The 26984-nt window shown below is 32.7% G+C and overlaps 3 protein-coding genes across 3 annotated transcripts; 1 reads left to right on the top strand and 2 right to left on the bottom strand.

The window, feature by feature from the left end:
• Positions 1-494: 494 nt before the first annotated feature.
• LOC125576719 (S-protein homolog 5-like) lies at positions 495-1657 on the bottom strand. The gene has a single exon (XM_048737338.1). The coding sequence runs from the start codon at positions 1245-1247 to the stop codon at positions 816-818; it is 432 nt and encodes a 143-aa protein (XP_048593295.1). The 5' UTR covers positions 1248-1657; the 3' UTR covers positions 495-815.
• A 10512-nt stretch (positions 1658-12169) lies between these two features.
• LOC106430297 lies at positions 12170-12977 on the top strand. The gene is made up of 2 exons (XM_048735474.1): positions 12170-12395; positions 12487-12977. Exons 1-2 carry the CDS (start codon positions 12170-12172, stop codon positions 12975-12977), a joined length of 717 nt encoding a protein of 238 aa, XP_048591431.1.
• Positions 12978-14630: 1653 nt separating this feature from the next.
• On the bottom strand, positions 14631-17744 carry LOC106435363. Its single transcript, XM_013876233.2, has 6 exons — positions 17637-17744; positions 16829-17539; positions 16091-16732; positions 15876-16010; positions 15435-15781; positions 14631-15333 (listed from the first exon to the last, which is right to left on the bottom strand). Exons 1-6 carry the CDS (start codon positions 17742-17744, stop codon positions 14631-14633), a joined length of 2646 nt encoding a protein of 881 aa, XP_013731687.2.
• Positions 17745-26984: the final 9240 nt, after the last annotated feature.

The following is a 26984-nucleotide window of genomic DNA, read 5'->3' as shown; positions in this document are numbered from 1 at the left end:
ATAAGACAATGCTCTTTCAATCTGCTGCCACATCATTTGCCACATCATTTTAAGATAGAGCAAATGCTAAGACATAACCAAGTGGTACTGGTCAATTGGTAAAGAGGCTCCTCTTTGAGTTTCCGCCCTGAATTCAATTTTCTTTGGCCACCTAACCGTGCCATATTGATCGAATAGTTAGTTTTTGGGAATTCTGCGGTTATAAAATATATATTCTACCACGTCACCTCTCCAAAAGAAGATTTTTGTTTGTTTACGCAAAATAAGAAGCTCAAAATGGGACGTAAAGGGCCTCCGTCATTATTAAATGTTACCTCACCTATCGTTTGCTTTCGTAACCCAAACAGTCCTTCTCTATGTTTACAATCTGCTCCTCAAATTTCATTATTTTCACTGCAACTTCTGTTACGCCTCTCCTCAAAATTTAAAAAAAAAAACATGTGGAGCCAAACGACCATGCTCAAGTGATTTATAGAGGTGAACGCTACATTGCTAACAATTAATTTGCTTGCACTGTCAATATTGAATATACAAACATTAAATCATATTTTTGCATCTAACTGATTATATATCCTATTTTCAAATCTAATTTTTAATATCGGGATGGATACTTTGCATTTTCTGAGAGGGTCTTTGCGATTTGAATGATTCATGTTCTACCTAGAATGACATGGTAGTAAAATATAATAATTTCTAGTTGGGGTAAATGCACAAGAAAGAGTGATAAAATATGCAAAATAATATCAAAAACACTATATTTTTATTTATTCATTTAAAATTGTCGTACAAATAACCTCAAAATAATAATAACTAATTTAAGAAGCCCATGGAAAACAATTAGGTTGGCCTCCATCACGTCTATCCCTACATGGTGCTGGCTCGTAGATGCTCCAAATACATTCGCTGCAAACACCAACTTTGCTTTCTGGATTATCATCTCTATCAGCTCTAAAAATATCGAATGTTGCTGTATTGCCAGGCCAAGCAAAGCTACATGTGTATACTGTTGTTTTACGAAGGTTAACACGAAATCTGAAATCAAAACTATCTCCAGGTCCAAGTGAAATCACTCCCTTATCTTCTTCTTTGTTCATGCAATGCACAATCAATGTCGCACGCGTTACAAGTTTGTTGACAATCACAACATGTTTTGCTGAGAAGAGCGCAGAGGCAAATGACGTAGTTGCGAGAATGATCAGAAATGAAATTAGCATAAAAATAAAATTTTGATTTCTTGACGAAGCCATGGTCTTTTCTTTCTTTCTTGTGCTATTATATTTGTTGGAGAGTATTAAAGTAGTATTTATAGATTAAATAATATTTTATTATTTATTACAAGGCGTTCTGTTTAGGTATAAAGAACTTGAGAATCATATATCAGTTATAACATACAGTAGAATCTCTATAAATTAATAATAATGAGATTTTGAAATTTTATTAATTTGTAGAGATATTAATTTGCAAAATTTCCTTGTTTAGAGTTTTTATTTTAAGATATATTTATTCTAAGAAAAATATTTGATTTTAGTGTATAGACATTAATTGTTATTTTTTAAAATTTAAAATTTATATTAATTTTATTATATTATTTGGTGTATACAATATATATTGCATAGAACTTAAAAGTGGGTTTACTAAATCTCATCAAAAAATATTAAGTGTTAAGAAAATATAAAGATAATTCCATTGTGAATATAAATAAACAATATGATAATAGGTTCTTACTTATATAAAATATGTATACATATAATTTATTAATTTATAATTTTACTGGGGTCATATATTTACATAGAATTTTTTTAAAAAATATTATCTTATTATTTTATCGATTTTTGTCAAATTTTGAACTCGCACAAATCGGAATCATAGAAATTTATTAATTTATATAGATTATTAATTTATCGCTTATTAATTTATAGATGTTCTACTATAATAGTATCATGTATACATTTATCTTGTTTGATAACGTATTTACAAATAAATGTTTAGAAACTAAATATCCCAATTATTAATTACTTGCCTCATTTAGAAAATTTTATTTTACATATTAGTTAATTTATTGATTGATAAATCAAGATTTTTGGTAATATCTTTTAACATTTTTGATAAATTGAAAGTCCAAGTTATTTTTTTTTGTTTTTAAAAGTCTTCAAACATACATAATTTCTATTATACTTCTTATAAATCCTCCTATATATTAATTGAAAAGTTATTTTGTGATTTATGTTAATGTTTCGCTCATAAAAAAAACTCTCAAATTAATTATTATAATTTGATTTGTTGATTGTTTTTCATTTTTTATTTATTTAATTAAAGTTTTTAAAAAGAAATAATTCATAGAATTATCTAATCTAACATATGTTTCCAAACATACAATTAAACATCTTAAATATAGATGAATTAACATAATTTGTTTATAGAAATAATTAAATATCTAGATTACATTATATAAATTGATAAGATACATATAAATACATATGATAGTATAGTATCAATTATAAAAACGGTTTTTATTATGTTTATATTAGTAGAGAATAAAATAAATCATATATTTAAGAAAAATAATTAACTAAACTTAATAATATTAATTAAATTCACTCATTCACTATATATAGTATAAAAATGTGTCAAATGAATGCAAAACAGTCAAATATATAATTCTAAAAATCCTAATCATTTTCCAATGACAATGTGATATTATATATGCGTTATCACTTTAGAAATGATTAAAATATTTTTATATTTTAAAAAATAAAAATTTTGTGGTAAGTTATTTAAACGTATATTAATCAAGAAAAAGTTTGTTTAATTCATCTATTAATATAAACAGATGAATTAACATTATTATATGGTAAGTAATTTAAAATTATATTATTTGGTAATTCATTTAATTAATTATATAGTAAGAAATTTAATTATATTAATCAAAGAATTTTTTCACAAGATTTTTCTATAGTTAATACTCTATTAATATAATTCATATACATTGAATTATAATAAAATTAACATGCATATTTTTAATGGGAAAAAAACAGACATAAATAAAAGAACAAGAGGGAAAAATAATAAAATATGTTTGTCGTGTTCTTGGTATTTTTATATTCTTATGTATTTAATTTTTATTTATTTGTCGAGGTACATACACTTTTTTGTGTTACTATAAATGTGAACTAATTTGTTTTATGTGTTTTTAAAATGTTAAGATAAATTTAGTAAGAAAGTTCAATAAAAATGTCCATCTCTACAATTCATAAAGTCAAAGATGAAAAATATTATATATATTGAAAGTAAGAAAAAAATATTTAAAAATTAATGAGATATATTTTTTACGCTATAATAAACTTTTAAAATGTACGATAATAAAAGATTAACAAAATTTATAGGGGAAATTGCCAAAAATGACTCAAAACTTGATTTTGAATACAAAAGTATACCCCAAATTTAATCAAATGCAAACGTAACCCAAAAGGCTAGTGAAATTACAACAACCTCCTCATGACTAAACAAAAAACATGTATTGAGTTTTAACATTATAACCCTTCACATGAGAATACTAACAAATAATTCTTCTTAGAGAAGACTTCTTTGTAAGTCTTCTCTTTCAGTAGATTTTAAAAATAATTTAAAATTTTTATAAAAAATATTTTGATGGGAAAAAAATTAAAATCTAGTAATAATAAACATTTCTAAATGATGTAAATTTATTTGTACTAAAATTGAATTATTTTCAACATAGATGAGTGAAAGTAGATTAACTCATGATAGTCATTGGTTTAGGGTTTAGTAACATATGTTATAATATTGTTGGTATATTTAGGGTTATATTTTAAAATCTTATCTTTTATTTTTAAATTTGTTTTGACCTATATGTGTTTAGTGATTATCTAATAACTTGACTTAAACATTTTCTAAGTATCTTAAAACTTTAAGGAAATGCTTTTTTGTTTAGTTATTTGATTATAAAGTCTGGAATACTCACAGAAGACTTCCCAAGAAGTCTTCTGACACATCCCACCTAAATTTTAGTAGAATTTTGGGTTCCCGCCTAAATTTTAGAAGAATTTAGGTTTCCCACCTATATCAAAGTCTTCCAGAAGTCTTCTTGGAGAAGTCTTCTCTTGTATTAGATCTTAAAACTAATTAATAAATTTTATAAAAAAATATTTTGAAAGAGAAAAAAAATAATCAAAATCATGTATTAATAAACATTTTTAAATGATGGAAATTTAGTTTTACTAAAATTAAATTATTTTTAACATAGATGAATGGATGTAGATTAAGTCATGATAGCATTTGGTTTAGGGTTTGGTAACATATGTTATAGTATTGTTGGTATTTTTAGGGTTAGATTTTGAAATATTATCTTTTTAATTTTTTTTTAGTTTGACATATATGTATTCAGTGACTATCTAAGTACTTTATTTAAACACTTTCTTAGTTTCTTTTAAGTTTAAGTAAGTGTTTTTGCTTAGTTATTTGATTATAGAGTTTGGAAGACTCCTAGACTTTGGTTTAGGGTTTAGTAACATATGTTATAATATTGTTTGTATTTAGGGTTTAATTTTAGAATCTTAATTTCTTTTTAAGAAAAATTGATATATAAGTGTTTAGTTTTGTGTATATTAAACGCTTTATAAGTTGATTTTAAGTTTAATGAATTGTTTTTCCTATCTAGTTAGTTATTTTATTAGGTTATGGTCTGAAAAACTTCTAGAAGACTTCCAAAAAGTCCTCTGACATATTCCCGCCTAAATTTTAGTAGAATTTAGGTTTTCCGCCTGAAGCGAAGTCTTCCAGAATCTTATCATGTAAATTCTCTTAGAAGACTTCCCAAGAAGTCTTCTGTATCGAAAATATTTAACCTAATTGGAACTTTTGTCTCTATATATAAAGAAAATTTACACATTCTCTTTCTTGCTCTCAAATAGCTGCAACAAAAATGTAATGTTTCTCACTCTAAAACTCTCTAACCTCTTTCTAATCTCTTTGAACATCAAAACACCAAACTTTAAATCTATTTCTCATTTTTTTCTTATGTCTTCTCACTAATTTATCTTCTTTTTGCAGATTTTTCATTATATGGTTCTCATCTTTCACTTATTCAAAGGTAGATCTATAAATTTTGGATATGTATTATTGTGTGTTTTATATATTAGATTCTAAAATGCTATAGATTCTACTTAATGTGACTGTTTCGTTTATTATTTAAGCATAAAACTATATTTTTGAAGTTTTTCTCTGTTTTGAAGCTATTTGAAAGTTTTTGAATTTGTAGGGTTTTCAGATCTAAGAGAGACTTTGAAAGACTTCTCAGAAGACTCTCGGAAGACTTTTCAGAATACATTAGGCAAGTCTTCTAATGCATTTTATGCTAGGAGACTTTCCACAAAATCTTCAGGAAGTCTTCCGAAGTCTTCTGCCCAAAGTGGTACAAATTTTGGATATGTATTTTGTGTGTGTTTATATACTAGATTCTAAAAAGTTATAGATTCAACCTAATTTAATTTTTTTGTTTATTAATTAAAAATAAAAAAATTATTTTTGAAGCTTTCTCTGTTTTGAAGCCATTTGAATGTTTTTGAATATGCATATTTTTCATATCTGAGTCAGAGTTTGGAAAACTTCTCAGAAGACTCTTGGAAAACTTCTTGGGAACTCTTCTAATGTATTTTGTGCTAGACGACTTCCCGCGAAGTATTCGGGAAGTCTTCCGAAGTCTTCTGTCCAAGGTGGTACAAAAGAATGATGTCAAGTGGAGTCCAAGCTTATCTATGTGGAGGAATTATATCTAGCTCCATGTGTAATGGTTTTGTTTGTGGTCTATTTTATGATTTGTATGTGTATTATTTTAGTTGTGAATTATTTTATAAACTTGAAAAGATGTTAATCAAAAGAATTTAGTATATATTTTCATGTTTTGCCCAAAGTACTTGACATTATTGAAGTTATTGATACAACATACCAAATTTTTTTTAAACCATTTTACCCACTCATAACAAAACATAATAACAAAAAAAACTTAGTCAAATTTACTAAAACTAAGAGAGAATACTTCACAAGAAAACTTAATCAAATTCACAAAAGATCAAACTTGAATTTTAAGTAAAAGTTGAAACTTTAAATCTCATGTAAGTTAAAAATTATATCTTATAATCTAAAGAGACAGATTAAACCACATGATTTGATATTATTGAAGTTACTTAACACTTTCGAAAGTTAAAAGCATACCTTGAAGTTACTTAACACTCTTGAAAATCTTACATAGAATACTTCTCCATAAGTCATCTAGAGAAGACTTCTCCAGAAGTCTTCTCGGATTAGCTAGAAACATTAGTAAACATAAATATTTGAAATCTCATAATTATCAATAAATAAGTTATGAATTTCATCCAAGAGCTCCAATATTGACAAATACACATGAATTAATAAGAAAATATTAAAAAGTCATTTTAATTGTAGAGAAAATAAAATTTTATTAAACATTGACGTTATAAGTCTTCTCCGAGAAGACTTCTTAAGAAGTCTTCTATTTAGATCATTTTTGCAATTGCAAATTTACGAAGGAAGACATCTTAAGAAGTCTACTCTACAGAAAACATCTTGAGAATTTCTCCTTTGTAAATATTGGTTTAATTTTTAATTTGAAAAATTCTCGAAAATGCAGAGAAGAAGTCTTCTCGGATAAACATGTTAGTTTTGCAATTTACTGAAGTTTGTCAGAAACTTGACTTTTTATAGAAGACTTCTATAGAAGTCTTTCAATGTCGCAAGAAGTCTACCTGGAATACTTTTGCATTGGCTATATCTGATTTTTCCAGAGAAGACTTCTCTAGAAGTCTTCTATAAAAAGTCAAATTTCTAACAAACTTCGGCCAGTTGCAAAACTAGCCTATTTATCCGAGAAGTCTTCTCTGGAATTTTGTTTTTTTTTCTTAATAAAGGAAAGTTAGAAGACTTCTAGGGAAGTCTTTGCGATGGAGAACACATCTAGCAAAGTCTTCTGAAAGTCTTATCAAAATATTCTGAAAGTCTTCGCGAACAGATCTGAGAAAAAAAATGATTTCATATCTTGAGCCTCTGAGATTACTTGTTTTGTTTCTCCAAGTACCCACAACTTCACAACAAAAGCTACCAAGTCGTTGATGACCATGTATCAGGAGCTTCAATGTCTTTATGAACCTAACAAAGCTTGGAATCAAAATCTTAGTTTTTTGGATGAATTTGAAAAGAGAGTGAAAGAGATGTGATTGGTGTACATAAGTAATGAGATACGAAGAGTAAATATCGAAACGTTGGTGCATTAAGAGCTTCAAATTGATTATTCATGGTGGTTAGTGTATTGATGGCAATAACAATATTGTAAATACTTGGTAAAGATGAGGATGATATGGTAAAAGAATCATCTCCGAAAAAAAAGAAAAAAAATGTAATGGCATTTTTGTGAATAACTCAAATTTATAGGGTGAATATGAAAAAAATTCAAAACAGCATAGGTTATTTTTGTGTTTGACTTGAAATTTTAGGCCATATTTGAAAAAAAGCCCAAATTTATACAAAAACACATTTTATTTCATATAATATTGGATCTCACATTAATATTAATTATATATGCCTAAAATAACGACATTTAGTTATTTAGAAATTGAAATGTTATTTTTACTTATTAGTTAATCAGATTTAATTAATATAGGTATGTTTTAATTTAATTTAAAAATTAAACAATAATTTTAAAAGATCTGTAAATTATGATTTGTTTTAATTAAAAACATTTGGTTGAATGAGTTAGTGTTTGATAAAATAGTTTGATGATCAGAGATAATTTAAGGAAGAATTTGTTTCCTTAACCCATTTGAGTTTTATGTTAAACAATAAATTAAAAAAAAATGAGTGAAAAAGTGTGATTTAGAACAAATTATGAGAAAAATTGCTTAAACTACCATTTTCCTAATACATGTTTTTATGTTTGTTTACCTTAACTAAATTTATGCTTAGTTATAAAGAGATAAATCCTAATATATATGAATTGAGAAGCCACTTAATTGACTTTTGATTATGTGTCTTTAATAGGTTAAGTTTTTTTTTAAATAGTTATAATTTGATTGGTTGTTAACATTTATTAGTTATTATTTTAAGAGTATTTGCACTATGTAGTAACGAACGAGATATATATTAGCTGACCATGTAATGTTTTTATATAATTAGCTCAATGGTCACATTGACTACATGACATTACCGTAATACCCTAGACGAAGCTTAGCTTAATACGTAGTCGTCATCGTAAGTCGTATTGTAGCTATCTAGGTTTGTCTGCTAACTAGAAAGTGTGTCAGATTTTTGTAGTGTTCAAGTGGATTCGATTTGCGTATACATTTTTAATATGTGGCCATAAGGAGCGCATGCTTAACACTGTTTTTTCATTATCGACAAATCTGAGTATTATATTAATTAACTGAGCGTAGCTTACGAACAACGGCTAAACAATGATGATTAACCCAAAACCTTTTCGAAAATTGGTCTGTCCACCTTTTTAGTTATAACTGTACTGTAAAGCTGATATAATTCGATTGTAAAGTCGACATGATCAAGATTCTGTACGTTGATGTTAATTATCGTGATTCAGTTATGTAATTTGTATCTTTACACTATCTGACTACATTGTATACTAACAATTTTAATAGACGATATGTGTACAAATTAGAATTTAGACTCGAATAGAAATGAATAACAAAAGTTTCTTATAATTAGATCGCAATATTACAATCAAAGTTCATAACTCCATAGTTTAGATCAAGAAACATAATATTCCACTTACCATTCCGGAAACACAGGATTAACATACTTTAAACAAGGATCGAGAAAGATATGACATAGGGAGAAAGATAAAACATTATTATCGTGACTTAAACAAGAAGCGTAGATCTAGTTCTTGAGCATGTAGACTATTGTAGCAGTCATCAGAATAAAACCACCCCAGGACATTGCGAACATTTGTCTAACCATTTTTTCACGCTTTAGAAGCTCTTCTTGGAAGATCTCGTGATCAACAACATCAGATACAGTTTCAGCTGCCACGCGAAGAGCACGCTCACGAACCAGTTGCTCTCTTGCTTCTCGTACAGACACGTTGAGGCGGTTGATGTCCGATCGGTATCGTCGGATCTGATCTCGCGCCTCCAACAAGTTTCTTTCTGCCAACCTCCTGGCTTCTCATCGTCTGCCCAGATTACAAATCCATGTTCTTCACACTTGTAAAATCGTCTTCCAGGATTTGCATCAGTCCATGACATCAGCATATTAGTAACTCTTCCGCAATGACACGGCGGACCATGAGACTGACGCACCGAAACAGCAGAAGTTGACGAAGATGAGTTACAGTTTGCCATTTTGATTCAGTAAAGGTAAAAGTGAGAAATGAAGAGTACAAGTGAAGACAGAGTTTTGGACATATCTAGTAGGAGAGTTGGCGCGTGAAAGCCACAGGGTTTGCTAATATTGACACGTGCACTACACCACTATCTTCTAGTAGAAACCATACACGTCTAATCTATCCAGCTCAATTGCTTGATACCGTTAAAATAACCGGGTTTTGGTTTAAAATTGGTTGTCGATTCAATTTCGAATCTGGTTTGCTTGGAAACTACAACTCAAAAAAAAATGGAAATCAAAACGTTATTAAGATGGCGTGTCAGAGTGCAAGCTATTCCTAGAGATAATGATTACACCTATGTTTTGGTAGGCGGCAAGCATTAACCCAATGCATGAGCTTGATTATGTCAGTGTCCATATCTCTATCTCTGCTATTGTGTCTGGATATAGGCACTGCATCTCGCTATAAATGCACACTGCATCTACTCCAGTTCCATTAAGAAACCTTAAATCCGTTTTCAACTGTTTCCATTAAGAAACCTTAAACCCGTTTTCTTCTGTTTCCTCCGAATATTGTAGAGAACTTGAAGTTAAAGATGAGGTTTGTCTTATTGAATCTTTACTTCTATCATTTATTATGATGTCGGTCCGTTTATAGTTTGTGGGGTCGCAAATATATTCTCTTCTCTTCTGCATGATTTACTTCTTATCTCTTCCCTCTATATAGCGACAACGTCTCACTTCTGATTATGTTATTTCAAAAATGTTTGTCTCAGATGGTGATGCTTTTGCGTCTCCTTCAAGGTGTGTGGACCAAAACAGCAATCGGAGACTGGCGTTTTGAATCATCATCAGTTTACCTTGGTGAAACTCTCTTAGTCAGAGAGAACAAAACCTGTGAAGATCTGACCAACATGGTTAGGGCGAGGCTTATGTTGAATCAAACCACACCTCTCGTTCTAACATATCAGCTCCCTTAATGGATGCTCGTACCTGAGGGCAACAGAACCCCCCCCCCCCCCCCCTTCACCATTCGTACCAACAACGATGTTGAGGTGATGACGAGTGTTAGGGTTTACGACCCGGACCCTACACTTAATGTCACATTCGGTCCACAGAATGTTGCCAAACACCAGTTCCACTGTAGATCTCCATTTACAGTTGGCTCTATGACCTTCCTCGGCGACGGGACAACGGAAGTTCAACACCGTCATGCTATTAGGGGTAACGTTCCTTCTTTAAACCGTGGCGATTATTTATTCAATTAATTCATTGACTTTTTAAAAATAGCAAACATACTAACATGCCAGTGTTATTTGATTAAGATCTAGCCGGAGGCGATCCCATAAGATGCGCTAAGAGTGTCTTGGAGCTACTATTCGATGAACAGCAACTGATAATTGTTTATTGTATGGCAATGGAGATAGACGCCGCACTCGCGTGTGATGACGATATTCAACATTCTCCTCCCCAACTACCGTACCAAACGTTACCACTTCAGGGCCCCAACAATCATGCGCATCGAGTATTGCCACTTCATCCATTCAATAACGGTACGTTTTGTTAATATCACATAACCCTTTTTTGTCTAATCCGGATTTTCACTCCACATCTGAATATTTTAACAAATATCCACATTTGGTCTTATGTAATCAAATTATTATACAATATCCAGATTATCACATTCAATGTAACTAACGATTCTTTTTTTCCTTATACTTTGTAACGTAGTGACCGCAACTCAACCTCCGGGTTTTGATTCTCAGCCATTAAACCCAATCTCTCCAGACCATTCCTCTGATATATTTAGAGGTGCCAGTCTAGACATCGAGAGAGGAAGGGGTCTCCCACGTCTACCAAATGCGTGGGGTGAAACGAGTGATGACGACGACGATTTCTGGGATGGTATGCATGATGACCCAATTCCTCCTCCCCCCCAGCCGAGACCAACACAAGGTCTTTTATCACTATCCCAGCCCGCAAAGCCATGTCAGATGACAGCTAGAGCAACCGTTACGCTTCTTAGCGACGGAGACAGCTCCGGTTCACAAACTGGCTCGTCTGATGGACTCATTGCTGATATCACTCATATCAGGACGCCCCTGCTGTTAGGGATTCCGGTTCACTCACCTCATCGACCTGTTGGTGGAGGAACATTTGAACAAGGTAGTTTGCACATTTCCAATAAATCCTATTTTTCCAATATATAATTACGCATTAATGTTCCTTCTCATTCAATATTTTTTCCACAGGTGGCACGTCCAATGCGCCCGCTCTACCAAACAGAAACCTGCTTCAGTCTTTCATGCAAGGAAGTGGGAGTGGCAGTGGTCCTTCACTTGATCTGCGTTTGGGTCTCGATACTGATAACAAAAATGGATCGGGGAGTAGTTACGTCAACTTGGGGGACTCATCCTATAACACCGACGAGAATGATGGTGGGTTTGGTCCGACTCAATAGATTTGGAGCTAATTGCATGTTTTACTATGATGAAGCTAGGGTCTTATATCTATGTTTGCTTGTTTACTTTTAATATTTGCGGCGGAGTAAATCCGGATTTTGTTTCAATATGTGTCCTTTCATAGCCGGATTGATGTCTTTTAAACTGGATAGCAATGTTGTACCTTTTTCATGTCTTCAGTTTACGTAATGCAATCTATGTTACTAAATCATTAAACCATAGTCAAACCACATGAGTGTCAATTAGATTTATTTACAAACATCTACTGATTTCTAATCAACATCAGTTATGGAAAATTTGTAGGATCAAAGGAACCAATAGACGACATTGTATAAGTCGGCATGATTTTCAAAAGCAGGGAAGAGTTCAAACACCACATGGCCAAGTATGCGATCAAAAATAAATTCTGGTTTCGTAACTCAAGGTCTTCTCCAGATGGGATGGTCTTACGATGCTTTAGTAGCACTTGTAACTGGCGTGTATACGCCAAAAGGATGAAAAACGTAACTTCCTACGAAATTCGAAGAGTTGACTTGCAACACACGTGTTCTGTTGATTCACGTGCTGGTATTACACAACTGCTTATCCTTACTACTACAATTCCATATTATCCAAAAAACAGTAAATTACAAACTGTCTAAACACGTGATACGTGTAGGGTATCAAAGCCAAGCTACACATTCGGTCATTGGGGAGATGATGAAAGCCATGTTTGGCAGTAGTGGCGCTGGATCTCGTCCTGAAGAAATAAGACAGGTCATGCAAGGTGACCACAATGTCCGTATTTCATATTGGAAAGCTTGGAGATCTAGACAAATTGCTCTGGACTTTGCTAAAGGATATTCTGGCGCTTCTTTCAACCTGATTCCAGACTACCTGAAGCAGTTGGTTCAAGCAAATCCAGGGACGAAGACAGCTTTACATACGGAATTTGAGGATGGAGTTGGCCAAAGATTCAAGTACTTGTTCATTTCGATTGGAGCATGCATTGAAGGGTATAGGTATCTAAGGAAAGTTGTAATCGTTGACGGATCACATCTCCGGGGAAAATACGCTGGATGCCTTTTGTCCGCGTGCGCTCAAGATGGAAACTACCAAGTTTATCCATTAGCTATTGCGATCGTCGATGGCGAGAACGACAAGGCATGAGAGTGGTTCCTTGAAAACTTATTGGAGGTCGTACCACAGTCTGAGGATTTGGTATTTGTCTCGGATCGCCACTCTTCGATTTATTACGCAATAGCGAAGGTTCGTGATCTCATTTATCTTTCATGTCGTAATATCCTGTTTCAATATTAGTAATCCTTGCATTGACAAAAGTTTCTGTATTATATATATATATACTCTAGAGAATCTACTGGTTGCTTATGATATGGACATACTACCGGTTACGGACTCAGCTCCCACTCCAGTGCCTCTTGAGATCCATACTGATGATGTTGTTACTGATGCTAATGTCGAGTTAATTCCGCCAACTACTAGACGCCCTCCTTGTCGTCCAAGGAAATCCAGAATCCTCTCTCGTGGAGAAATCAGGGTAAGACTTCCAATTATCATTCCCTTCTAAATAACTTGTACAACTCTTACATAACTATAACTGTTTATTGCAGATGAAGCCACAGAGGAAGAAACACATATGCAGCCGCTGTAAGGCAAGTGGTCACAACAAGGCTACTTGCAAGATGCCAATATAAGTTATTTCGGAGTATGTTTATGGGAAAGATGGTCGACTCGGATGATGAAGGTGTAAGGCAAGATCGGTGGTAGCTGTTGCTGGGCAGCATTAGGATTATGATTCCTAATCATTTATGTGAAATATAATAACCAGTTATGGTAGTGGCAGGATTGTATTATTACCCGAGACTATATTATAAATAAAGATCCATCCATTTTCCCATAGCTTCTTCTTCGATGAATGTTATAACACTCATATTACACCCACACAAACTATCGAAATCCAAATTTTTTAAATCTCAAGGTCACAAGTCCGGATATTGTACATATATTTACGTATCATATCTGGTTCTACCAAAACATATCCTTGATGGTACTCCGGTTATTTTATTGCAATCCAGTTATTCAATGAGTATAGTTGGTCGAATACATTTTTAGTTGGTTATGACAAAAAACACTCAATACGTGGGAAAGAGTAATTTAGGTGTATAACCTTTATATCCAGAGTTCAATTCATGGTTCAATTCACTTAAATCTAATTAATTTCGACAAGTATTAGTTTGCTATTCACAGATTTCAATTCATGGTTAACAAATGACACAGTCATTTTCATAATTTTTAGAAGGTAGACTCATTTAGCATTTAATTCATTTTTAATCAGAACTCAACCCACCAAATACGGTTCTACTTTTCATACAATCACGCATATCAACTATAAATATCACCATGTTTGATCAATATCCTTCACACTTCGATCAACTAATATCACCTAAAGCTTGAACCATTCCTATTCTGAAAAGAGTCATTTAGAAACTTAATCCGGATCATAGAGATCATACATGCCCACTAAATCCAGTCCTTGTAATTTCTTAAAGGATTTAATGTATTATTAATCGGAATATAACCTAGGAAATCCGGATCACATTCTGATACACAATCTCTAAAATTCATTATTGAACACAACACACTAAATAGGCATACATAAACCACGATAACATGCATCAATTTTCATACATAAACCAAGTATTCATCAAGTCAGAGATACACATTAACCGAAAACACACTGAAAATCCAAACATAATTCAAAATACGAGGCAATTAAACAAGTTTACACATTAACTGATCTTATCACTTCAGCTCCTCATGGAGCTCATATGCCATCACAGCTGCCCCCTTTGCTTCTAAGATTACATGATCAGCATTGACTGATCGGCAACCCTCCAACCCTCCAATTGAATGATTCCATATTAGCAACATTGCAGTAATGCCGGAGACGCTTTCTTCCTTGTTTTGTCCTACTCCTTTTACCCTCTCAATAACCATTGGATCTAAATTCTCCTCGTAGGCCGACCCACACGCCTGTTTGAGCAGATACGGAAAAGCCTCCGCTATGGGTGTAAGGTCTTTCACAATATCCTTGTCACTCTTAATCGACGTGTTGCAATCGAGGACATAGATTTTCCACTTCTCGCAGTCAATACAAACTCCCACCCAGTGTTTTTTGTCAAAGTTGAATGGCAGGTAAAACCGACGTATCATACATATTGAATCCTTTGTATTGTATAGAAAATCCAATGTACCTTTTGGGAACACGTGACCTTCTTTGTTCTTGCACTTGGCGAACTTGGAGTAATTTCTTGCCAGAGATCCAGCAAATTTGGTATCAAAGAACTCATCTCTTGTACTCCTTTCACTGATTAGATGTTTGTCTTGAACTGTACGGAGTATACGGGTGAGTAGATCGACAATCTTTGCGGTGAGAGGACGGGATCTTTCAGCAATGTCCTTAATGTCCTTATCCGATACGGATAGTCCGGCCACATTGATAACACTACAAAACCAAGCATTGCGTTAAAACCGCCCTTTAAATCCGGTTGTATACAACAGAAGCTGGATACACATAATTAATGTCTGATCCGGTTATTTACTTACAATGAGGTCAGAAGCTTCTCCCCTAATTGCTGGTACTTTGTTAGAGTATCTTCACTGTTTGACGACACAAACAGCAACACAGGGGCTTGACGACCAGGACCCACTATGTTATGTCCGCATTCGTAATCGGCCATCAAATTGGTGGGAAATATTTTTTGTCTCTTGCTTTTCCTACACACGTTATTTGCCTCCACATCCTCCTTCCCTTCGTCATGCGCAACATTTAGATCTGCAGCTAGCCTTACTGTCCCAAACTGCTCATTACAAGGACTTATCTCCTGCTGAGTGAGACCGAGTGAAAAACTAGGAGTGGCAGGTGCTTGTTCCTTTGTCGCATTGTCGGTTACCTAGTAACCATAATTATGTCATCTTCTATTTACAAATTCATTCTCAATCACCATCTCCTATATGTAGCAAGACACCATGAGTTTACAAACTGACCTTTATCTCATCGACAACATCCTTCCTCATATGAGTGTGGCTCGATGCTAATAGAGCAGTCCCGTCGTTATCTGGAACAATAGGGACGCTGGCCTCGGCTCCAACGTCTTGACGTCCATCAACAACGCCGACCTCCTAATTATGTGTTTCAAATAATCTATTAACTCATTACCCGGGAACTACATTATTAGTAAATTAGTTAGTTTCATACTCACCTGAACCTGGATGTTCTGGCGCGGAGGCGTCCTGTACTGTTCGATGCTCCCCATAATGTTTCGGATGGTATCCCGATAAAACGCTTCCTCTACACTTCCTCCACCTACTGGATTTATCGGGGCAGTTGGTGTGACTATAGGAACTCCTGGAGGATGTGTTGATGGTCCAACTGCTTCTTTAAGAGCCAAGCTAATCTGCCCCTGAATATCCTCTTTTATTTTTCCCATCCATTCTCCCACCTCTGTTTTTATGGCCCCATGCCACACTCCTATCTTTGTGATCATATCATCAACGGCTCTCATTGTAGATGACACATTCCCATCAATCCTATCCAGATCCGGCTTTATCATATCCATCAAAACAGCAGCAACTTCACAATTTCCTCCATCTACACCGGTTGGTTTCACTGGTGCTTTTCTACTTTTCTTCTCTTTACCTCGTACTTTTGCATCCTCTCTCATCCTCTCCACATCAGCCTTTGTGGCTCCACCTTTAAACATAGAGGCACTAAACTTATAGCCTTCATTTATAAGCTTCACTAGATTGTCAACCCCAACATCTTCCACATCATCAGACCACCCGAGCGTACTCTCATCCAATGGTCGGCTTGGATCTTCATCAATTATGCTCTTCACATACACCTGCAATGCAACATAAACCACCACCTGAGAAACATAATAATAACACTTTATATATATTTTCGGTTGTTCTTCGATAAGAATTGTTTATTACACAACCTCAGTTTTCTTGTCGAGGTTACGTGCGTGAGCAGGGCTTAGCGTTTGCTTTTTTGATGACCTTTCAGACCCTTCCTCAACATCGTCCGCGCTTTCTGATTCTGAAGAAGAACATGTTTCTTGGACTACTTCTGTTAAAGAGGGTACAGCTTCTACCAGTACTAGCTGAAGAGCTAGAGCGAAGCCCTTCACGGCAATAGTATTTTGCGACAGTGAGATCTCATCTCTTTCTTTTATACTATTCATCAGCATCTCGTACGCCAATCTCCCCCACGGGAATGAATAGAAGTCATCCAGATCCTCAATGGCCTCAGCATGCTCTCTGGAGATCTTCATATTCAGGCTTGTAGGCAGCAGGACAGAAGAGAGAATAGCCAGACATGCAAACTTAATCCGGGTTTCTCTATCCCTTACTGTTCTCCGGTGGAGCATCTTGATTACGGAAGCTACAGTCACAACCTCCACTTTCCCAAACAACGAAGGCCAGTATGGCTTCTCAGTAATAGTCTCTTTAATCTTCATCTTCGATTTAGGTGGAAATGTACCACATGGAAGCCCAGTTACTATTGCAAACTCTCGCAGCGAGAACCTAATCGGCTGTCCGGCAAACCTAAACCACACCTCGTGCTTCTTCTTTACCTTCAGCTGCCTTGACATCATGTACCTCGCGAATCTTCCCGAAAACGATGGCTTATCTCCAATGTCGATTATCTTCCCAAAAGACGATGCCCGTATAGAGAGTATTTCTTCTTCATCAAGCCCTTTGATTATTTTTTTTTATCGCTCGAGATGATTGGTAGGTCAGAACCCTGACTCCGACGGGCTCTTCTCCGGCAGCAAACATCATTTCCGGTAACGACCCCATATTATTTTGAATTACGTTATCTCCGATGTCAACTATGGGAGACGACGCCATTTTCGTTTAAAGATGACCACCCCAGCTATAATTTTTTTTTAGTATGTCGATAACCAATTGAAACGTTTTGAGTTCCCGATGAAGAACCGTATAGAATATAACAATATCTCAGACATCATTACTTGCGTGTAGTAGGTCACTCTCTAGTAGCCAATAGGGGAGCATAGGTTTAGCACAGAGAATGTCAGCTAATACTATCGACCTAAGTGTAGGGGTATAAATGGAATATTCACCTTTCTTATAATTTTCCAAAACAACATGGTCAAATACTTAATTACCACTCCTTTTATGGTTATTCACCTAAATGACTCTTATTTTAATCAGATCTAAAAATAAATGTAATTCTAGTACTAATTAATACAAATTACCAAATAACACAAATGATATTATAAATAATGATTTATGATAACTAACTAGGTGATAACCTGCGCCTTGCGCAGGGTGAATAGATTTAAAAATATAATCACTTTGAATATGTCGATATCAAAGTTATAGAACGAAATATTACATGTTATAAAATATGGGTTTAAACAAAATTTAGTATGTCAATATAAATTCTGGTTTTTTTTTAACTTGTATATTTGTTTTGTTTAATTGAAATATTTTATCATGCAAGTAAATCAATAAGAATAAGCAAATATTAATATAAAATAAATTATGAAATAAATTATGAAATGACAATTTGAAACCCTTTGCATAGAGTAAATGGATTAAAAAATTGAATATTGACTTTCAAATGAAGTGAGCTATCCATGTTAAAAGTAAATAATTAAACTAATGGTAATATATCGAGCTCTTTAACTAAGTGGTTTAACACACATTGTTCATGTGATGCCTAAGCTCTTAGCTTAGTATGATATATATAGTCACAAAATATGATGTTTAAACGCATTTTATTTTGGTGAAATGATTATATTTTCAGCATAATTCAATCATAAAATCCTTGATTTCTCCTTTCCAAATTTCAATTTTTGGAAAGTATTATATGCAAGGAAAACAAATATGAAACAATATATTAATCATGATATTTGACCATAAACTTAATCATTTCAAAATTTTAAATTGACTTCTAATTTATCTATCACCATTTATGATGATTTCCTAATTACAAAGTCAAGGTGCTTAAATTAAGAGATTGACTGAGCATCTATATGGATTTCTTTTTTGAATGAAATTGGAGATCAGTCTCGATTTTACATCAATGGACTTTATAATAGAGAGCAAACAATACTTGCACACACAATCTTTAGCTATACACTTACTAAATAGTATAACTGTTTGAGTAATGAATAAAGCAAATTTAGATCAGTTTGTCTTCTGTTACTCATAATAGAAAAGATAAACAATTTTTAAAAACATATAGAAAAAAACATTGCCAAAACCATTAAAAAAAAACAAAACAAAGATTACCTAATATTATGATTGGCGCATTGCCTTTGTTAAATGTGTGATTAGAATTAGTGATTACAATTTCAAATATTCACTTTCCAATCATCCATGTTGAAAGTGATTTTTTTTAATGGAATATTTGAAATATTGATTATTAAAAATGTTTAAAAATGTTTTTTTAATATTAGTTTCCGTTCATTATTGATTTCTTATTCATATATTCATATAAAATATTATCTAACATGTACCCATATAAAACTATTGTAATTTAAAAACTATTTGAAATGTTGATTATATACATCATGGGTATTGATAAAATTAAAACTATAATCAAAATCGTAAATATATGGACTTAATAAAAATGTATACTTTGCGAACATTTAAAAGTTGTTTGACTATCTTTTTGATGACATATATTATTCTTAATAAGAAAATTGTATATACATAACTTAGTATATTTGGAATTTATAATGCAAATATATTTAAAATTTGAAGAAAACAATTGTTATATTGTGAAACGTAATTTATTAGCAAATATATGAATATACCATAAATGATTCGTAACATACAATAGTATACAATATATTCGAAACTAATTAATATGATCAATGGCAATTCATGTAATTAATCTAGTAAACTAATCCTTATTAGATAAAAGGGCTGAGAGTGATTGTAGAACTGCCACGTGTAAATGTTACTCTTGTAAAGCACACATGAAGACAAGGTTTATTCTTAATAATGTTCCTATTTTAATATATATAAGGGATTGTAGAATTACAGAAAGAATATATATGTTTTATCAATTTCTTTATTTTTATCAATTTGTTATATATAATTAAATAAAATACTTTTGCATTATTTACAGAAATAAATTTAATGGTTATATATTATTATATAAAATAATTATATTTTTAGGTAAGGAATTATTATAAGTTTTATATTTTTAAAGCCCACACAAAACCGTTTACAAAAGATATTTCATGATAAAAGCTTCGGATCATTGTATTGGTCATTGGAGTTACACAAAAAACACACACTCTCTTTTTTTTTATCTTGAGAGCTAGGGTATTTTTGGTTTTTTATGTGTTAAACTAAATATAAAGTAATTCTACAACCAATTATCTGAATTAATTATAATATTTTTTTTAACAAAAGATTTTTAATGACTAAGGTTTATGATCTTCTAAAAATATGATTATCCAAATATTTGAAATTAAAAATTAAAATTTTAAATTTATATTTATTATTCAAAAATTATAACAGTGTAAGGATAATATATATTTCTTTATATAATATAACTACCCGCGAAATGCGGACAAACACCTAGTGTATATTATACTCCCTCCATTTTTTAATATACAGTTCTTTTAGAGAAATTTTTGTGTTGCAAATTATATGACGTTTTCAGTTTTCTATGTAAAATTTATTAACACTTAATGTTATATGACCAATGATAATAACCTTCTATTTTATTATTGGTTTATTTGTGGTTAGGTAAATAATTCATGATGTTTTTGTTTAGAAAATATAAAAAATTAATGATTTTCTTAATCTATGTGCATAATTTTAAAACGAGTTATATTAAAAAACGGAGAGAATAATAGAAAAGTTTGTGCTCTCTCCTAAGCATGTCTACGTAGGCATATTATGGGACCCAATAAAAAAATTGTGTTTGGCTTTTATGTATAAGATTCTGCGTGTAGTGTTTTGTTCATTGGGCTTATTGACTAACTTTTATGTTTTACTAGAGCTTTTTCTGGGCTACGTCCGGGTTTTTTTTCATAAATTATAATTTATTTTAAAATGTTATGTTATTATATAAAAAATATATAGTATTGGAAACTATGATAGATGTAAATTATAAAGTTTGATTATTAGAATGCAAAACGTAAATAATGATAGAAAGAGTTATTTAAAATATTATCACAGCAAAAGAAAAACAGGTTAAAATTTAAGTCATTTAAAATTTTGATTTCCTTTAATTCTTATGTTCATTCTATCTTTCTGATTCATATTGTATAATTAGTGGCTAATAGGGTAAGTTCTTACCAAGAAAACTAATCTTTCTAGAAGTATACATGAAATCTAAAACGGGGTTGCTGAAAACTTTTCTTCCAATTTCAAAAATTTTGGATACTATAAATTGTTTTTTTTGTAAATATATTAATCAAAGGTAAATAGTTAATTGCTTATTGAGTATTGTTTTCTGAAATTTCACAAATGTTGAGAAAAATACAATAGTTTTCGAAGGTGATTGGTAATTAAGTACTCTAAATGCTTTCCAAACTTTTTTCCACAACTACTTTAATTTACCAGTCATGCTCTAAGAAAACAATTTAAAGGTACAATTAAATTGAAAAAAATAGATTGGCTATGAAAATCAAATTTTTTAAAATTGTATATTTAGTACTTTGAAATCTGCATCAATAGATTCTATAGCTACAACATAGAAACTTGCAACTTATATTCTAAAGCGAAATAATTAAATTTTAAGGCGTCTACCAATCAAAGGCTTCATGAGGTTCTTATGTTACTAAGACTAAATATCTCTACTAAATATTGTTCTCTGCTAGATATAATTTTTAAAATATTATTAGTTTTCATGAGGTTCCTGTTTTTCATCATCGATTTTCCAAGAACAAAGATAGAAGACATTATAGATATTAGATACTAAGCGTTGGTTGTATATTTATGTATGCTGATACATGAATTCTCCAATTGACCCCCCCCCCCCCCCCCCCCCCCCCCAAATTTATAAACTCATCATATGAATAATAAAAACTAAATAATAAATAATAATTACTAAACTGAATCTCAAATACTATAATATTTTTCCTTGAAAGTAATATTAAAATGTATCTAAATTATGGTATTTTAAGCAATTGCTCACTATATTTGGATATTCTTTTCTAATGTGTTTTTCATTTTTTATTAAATTCTTTTTTTTTTTTTTTTTTTTTTTTTGACAGCAAGAAAATTTACAGACTCATATAGACTCTGTAAACCAATGTGGTAACTCCGCATCCATGTGTACGACGAAAGACGGTTGTGTCCGAGCACTACGTGCCAAGCGATCCGCCTTTATGTTTTCCGTCCTTGGAACATGAACAATCTCTGAGTTGGTAAAGCTTCTTCTCAAAAACTTAATGTCATCCAGGTAGCTTTCAAATGCCGGCCATTCTTCTGGTTCAGAAACCATCTTCACCAATTGAGAACAATCCGTTGCAAACGTGACCCGGTACTGTCGTAAGTTCTTCATACACTCCATTGCCCAAATTAGAGCCTCCAACTCCGCATGAAGAGGTGAAAGACTTGCCCTTACATTTCTTGCCCCTAACAAACCCTCAAACTCCGGAAGCGTGCTGAACCAGCCTTGTCCTGAGAAATAATCCTTGTCTTTCCAAGAACCGTCAATGAAACACCATCTTCCTGTAGTCTGTGAGTTAACTCTGAACTGCGCTTCAGGGGCCATCCTGGAATCATTAACAATTTGTGCCTCCGCCCAAAGTGTTGATTCCAATTCAGCTAAGTTTAGCGTTTCTCTCGGGTCAACATCAATATTACTAAAAACTTTATTATTCCGACCCTTCCAAATGTACCATAGAATCCATGCAAACTGATGATCCTCCATTTTTGGATTAACTCTCCAAAACAGATGATCCATATTAGCAAATATCGAGCCCAAAGGGAAAATATTTGGGTTCGATGGAATCTTAGATAGTGCCCACACTTGTCGTGCCGGAGGACATTCAAAAAACACATGATTTATTGATTCTTCCGGATCACCACACCTTGCACATCTTGTATCTCCTTGTATTCCACGTGATTTTAAATTTTTGGTCACTGCTATACAACCTGTCAACAACTGCCATAGAAAATGCCTTAACTTTAGAGGACACTTCACTTTCCAGCAGAATGCCTTAAGAATATCCACGTTGGGTCCATAAAATTCTGGTTGTTTCTCCTTATCAGGATATATCCTTTCAATTTGATACCCTGATTGTACCGTGTATCTTCCATTTTCAGTGAAATGCCATCCATTTCTATCATCCAACAGATTTCTACTCAGAGGAAGACTTTCAATCATTTTTGCATCATTGGGTTCCACCAAAGTCCTAATTGCCTGTAAATTCCATGTTCGGGATTCCTGATGAATGAGGGAATCCACTGTGAGGTCCGGGTAGCTATCGTGAAAATTTTTGTTTGCTGGTCTCGGGCGAGTGGATGGGAGCCAGGGATCATTCCATACTGAGATAGATGACCCTGTTCCAACCCTTTTAATTAGTCCTTTACAAACCAGAGATCTAGCAGAGATAATACTCCTCCAGCCATACGACGGGGAATATGAGCGAATCGGTTCCAGGGGTGAAGCATTCCTGTAGTACCGTCCTTTGAAGATTCGCGAGAAAAGAGAATTTGGCTTCTCAATCAGCCTCCACAGCTGCTTTCCCAACATTGCTGTATTAAAATCCGTCAAATCCTTGAAACCTAGCCCACCATGATCCTTATGGGCACATAATTTATCCCATGATTTCCAATGCATACCCCTTGTACTTCCTCCTGGGCTCCACCAAAACTGAGCTACTGCACTCGTTAACTTCTTCACTATAGCTTTCGGTAGTCGATACACCGACATCACATGATTTGGCAGAGCCGTGATAACCGACTTAATAATCACCTCTTTTCCCCCTTTTGTAAAAAATCGAAGAGTCCAGCCATTCACCCTATTATTCAGACGATCTTGTACAAAACCAAACACTTGAACCTTAGATCCCCCTAAACTTTCTGGCAAACCTAAATAAGAACCCATACCTCCTAGGTTCTGAATCCCCAAAATATCTCTCAACTCTTGCCTATTGGATTCCTCAATTTTATGTCCAAATTGAATTGAGGATTTCTGAAAGTTGATTTGTTGTCCTGATACAGTCTCATACTCCTTTAGTATCCTAAGAATAGTCTGACACTCTTCTTTGTTTGCCTTACAGAAGAACAAACTATCATCTGCAAATAGCAAATGAGAAACTGGTGGACACGCTCTTGCTACCTTCATACCAGTTAAATGTTTCTCCCGCTCCGCTTTTTTATATTCGTGATTAAAGCCTCAGTACACATAATAAATAAATAAGGAGATAATGGATCTCCTTGACGTAATCCCCGCTGAGGTATTATAAGGCCTCTCGGTTGCCCATTAAGAAGAACTCTATATTGAACTGAAGATATACACCCTCGCATTAATTTAACCCAATGAGAATCAAATCCCATTTTTTGAAGAAGAGCCTCGATAAAATCCCACTCTACCCGATCATATGCCTTACTCATATCCGTTTTAATTGCCATAAACTTATTTTGACAGGATTTGTTGGTTCGTAAACCATGGAACATTTCCTGTGCAATAAGAATATTATCCGATATTAACCTTCCTGCCACAAAAGCCGATTGTGTTTCTGAAATTAGATGGGGAAGACAATTCTTCAACCTTTGGCACAACACTTTCGAGATAATCTTATAACCAACGTTACATAGACTTATCGGTCTCAATTCCGTCATCCTTGTAGGTCTTTCTATTTTTGGTATCATGCAGATATTAGTTATGTTCAACCGTGAATCCATATTTCCTGTAACCAAGAAATTATTTACCAACTCAACCACATCCTTTTTAATGACATTCCAGGAGTGCTGAAAGAAGAGAGCCGTCATTCCATCTGGGCCTGGCGCCTTCTCTGGATGCATCATGAATAAAGCTTGACGGACTTCTTCCTCCGTTGCTACTCGCAGTAGCATAAGATTCATCTGTGGGGAAATTGATGGTCCTATCTCCTCCAAAAAACTATCAAACTCCCCCGGGTTAGTTGAACTAAACAAACCATCAAAATAATCTCCCCCGGATATTAAATTCTTAAAATCTTCTGTATATATATTGTTTACAAATTTTGTCAGAATATTTACAAAAACTTCCCTGTTTTGTTTGCTCTAACTTTTTTACATTACAATTTTCATTCTAATGTTTGTTTGCTTAGATGTAAATCTATAAAATAATTCATAATAAAATACCGTGTGAATAGATTGGATATAATTTCAATTTGTTCATATCCAATTTATTTTGCTGTATTAACTTAGTTTAAGTTTCATTTTAAGTGTAATTATCTCTTCTTTTTAAAACTATTTATGTTAACATTGCATTATGACATATTTTTAATGGTAACAGATTTGATCCACTTTATTTATTTCAACACAAATTGACATGCAGTCAACATTTTTTGTACACACCGATATAAACTAAATTTTTTTATGGAAAAATTGCCAAAAAAGAAAAAAAAAACAGGTTGTTGTCCTTTTGGTATAAAACTAATTCTGTCCATTTTTCTTCTTTTTACCCTTTGTATTTCTGAAAGCTAATGAAATAAATAATTTTGTGAATCAAAAAAATTATTAAAAATATAAACAATTAATAAAACATCCATATACACAAGCTGATAATTTTCTTTTGTTCAAAAACATGGTAAATAAGATTTTTAAAATACGTTCTACTAAAAGTAGAATGCGTCTTCTACGAAAAATTGTATAGTAGAAAACGATTTCTAAAATAAACACGTTCATCTACTTCTTTTAGAACACTCATTTTACTATTTACTAAATTTCTAAAAAAGAGGAATGTGCATTCTACTAATCGTAAAGGTATCCACTTTCTTTCCGAATGCATCTTCTACTTTTATAAAGTATTCTAAATTTCGGGGAATGTGTTTTCTACAATGTACTCTTACGTCTACTCAAAGTAGAAAGTGTATTCAGAATTTTTATCATTCTTCTAAACTTTTAGAAGTCACCTTCTACGGAAAAGAATACATGATTTTTGCAAAAATTAATGAATTTTCAGTTAAGAAAATATTCTAAAAATCTCCGAAAAATATTCTAACTTCCTAAAATGTGTTATGGTCGATTTTACTTGATTTTTTTTTAAAAAAAACGATTCTCCCTTCTCTTCTTCATCAATCTATGGCTTTTCTATAGTGTTTCTTTTGATTCTTCTTACAAATTCTTGTTCTCTATGATGCATATCTATATCCTTTTTCTTTTTTTTTTTCGATTGCATTTCAAATGTTTTTTTTTTCCTTTTTTCCATTAAGTTTTTAAAAAAATTATACTATTGAGACAACTTCATGTTGGTTTTATATCAAGGAGACAACAATCTTGTTTTTTTGTTATCTTTTAGCAATTTTCCCAAAAAAAATTGGTAAAATATAAACTAACATTTTTTTTAAACATAGTTACACCTATCACGGATTCTTGCTTTTGTGTTAACCGCAAAGATGACCTTTTGATACACTTGCATATTTTGCATTCCCTCCTACTTAACTACTATATATACTTTCAAGTTTCCTGTTCTCTTCTACTCAATTACTATGCAAGTTGACAAAACAAAAAAACATTAATGTGCATCAACATACCAAAACGTCTGAGTATTTTCTTTCTTCTATATTCACCAGAACTTGGATCACCTCTGTTTCTTAGATTATACGGATAAGCAAATGACGGGCAAGAATTGTCTTCTTTCTTTATCCTTGTCACTCTTGTTGTTCCATCTAGTGTTAACTCTCCTTTTATGACCTCCAAACTTCCAATCTGTCGTAGAAGAACAACATGTATTCATTAACTTTTATTTTCTAACCATGCCCTTGTCTCAGGATCTAATTTTTTATTACTGTATAAATAGTTACTAAAAGAGAGAGATTTGAGGAATAAGCATTGTATACCTCTTGAATATCCAGAACCAAAGTTTATGTTTATGTTTTCTCCAGTTTTCTCTACCAACGCATTTTCTTAATGCTCTGTTTCTTGTCACCTGAGCAGGAA

Source organism: Brassica napus, chromosome A7 (genome assembly GCF_020379485.1).
Source record: "Brassica napus cultivar Da-Ae chromosome A7, Da-Ae, whole genome shotgun sequence".
In the NCBI taxonomy this organism is placed as follows: Eukaryota; Viridiplantae; Streptophyta; class Magnoliopsida; order Brassicales; family Brassicaceae; genus Brassica; species Brassica napus.
The sequence above is the reverse complement of the archived record's forward strand: the minus strand, read 5'-3'. Positions and strand labels throughout refer to the sequence as shown.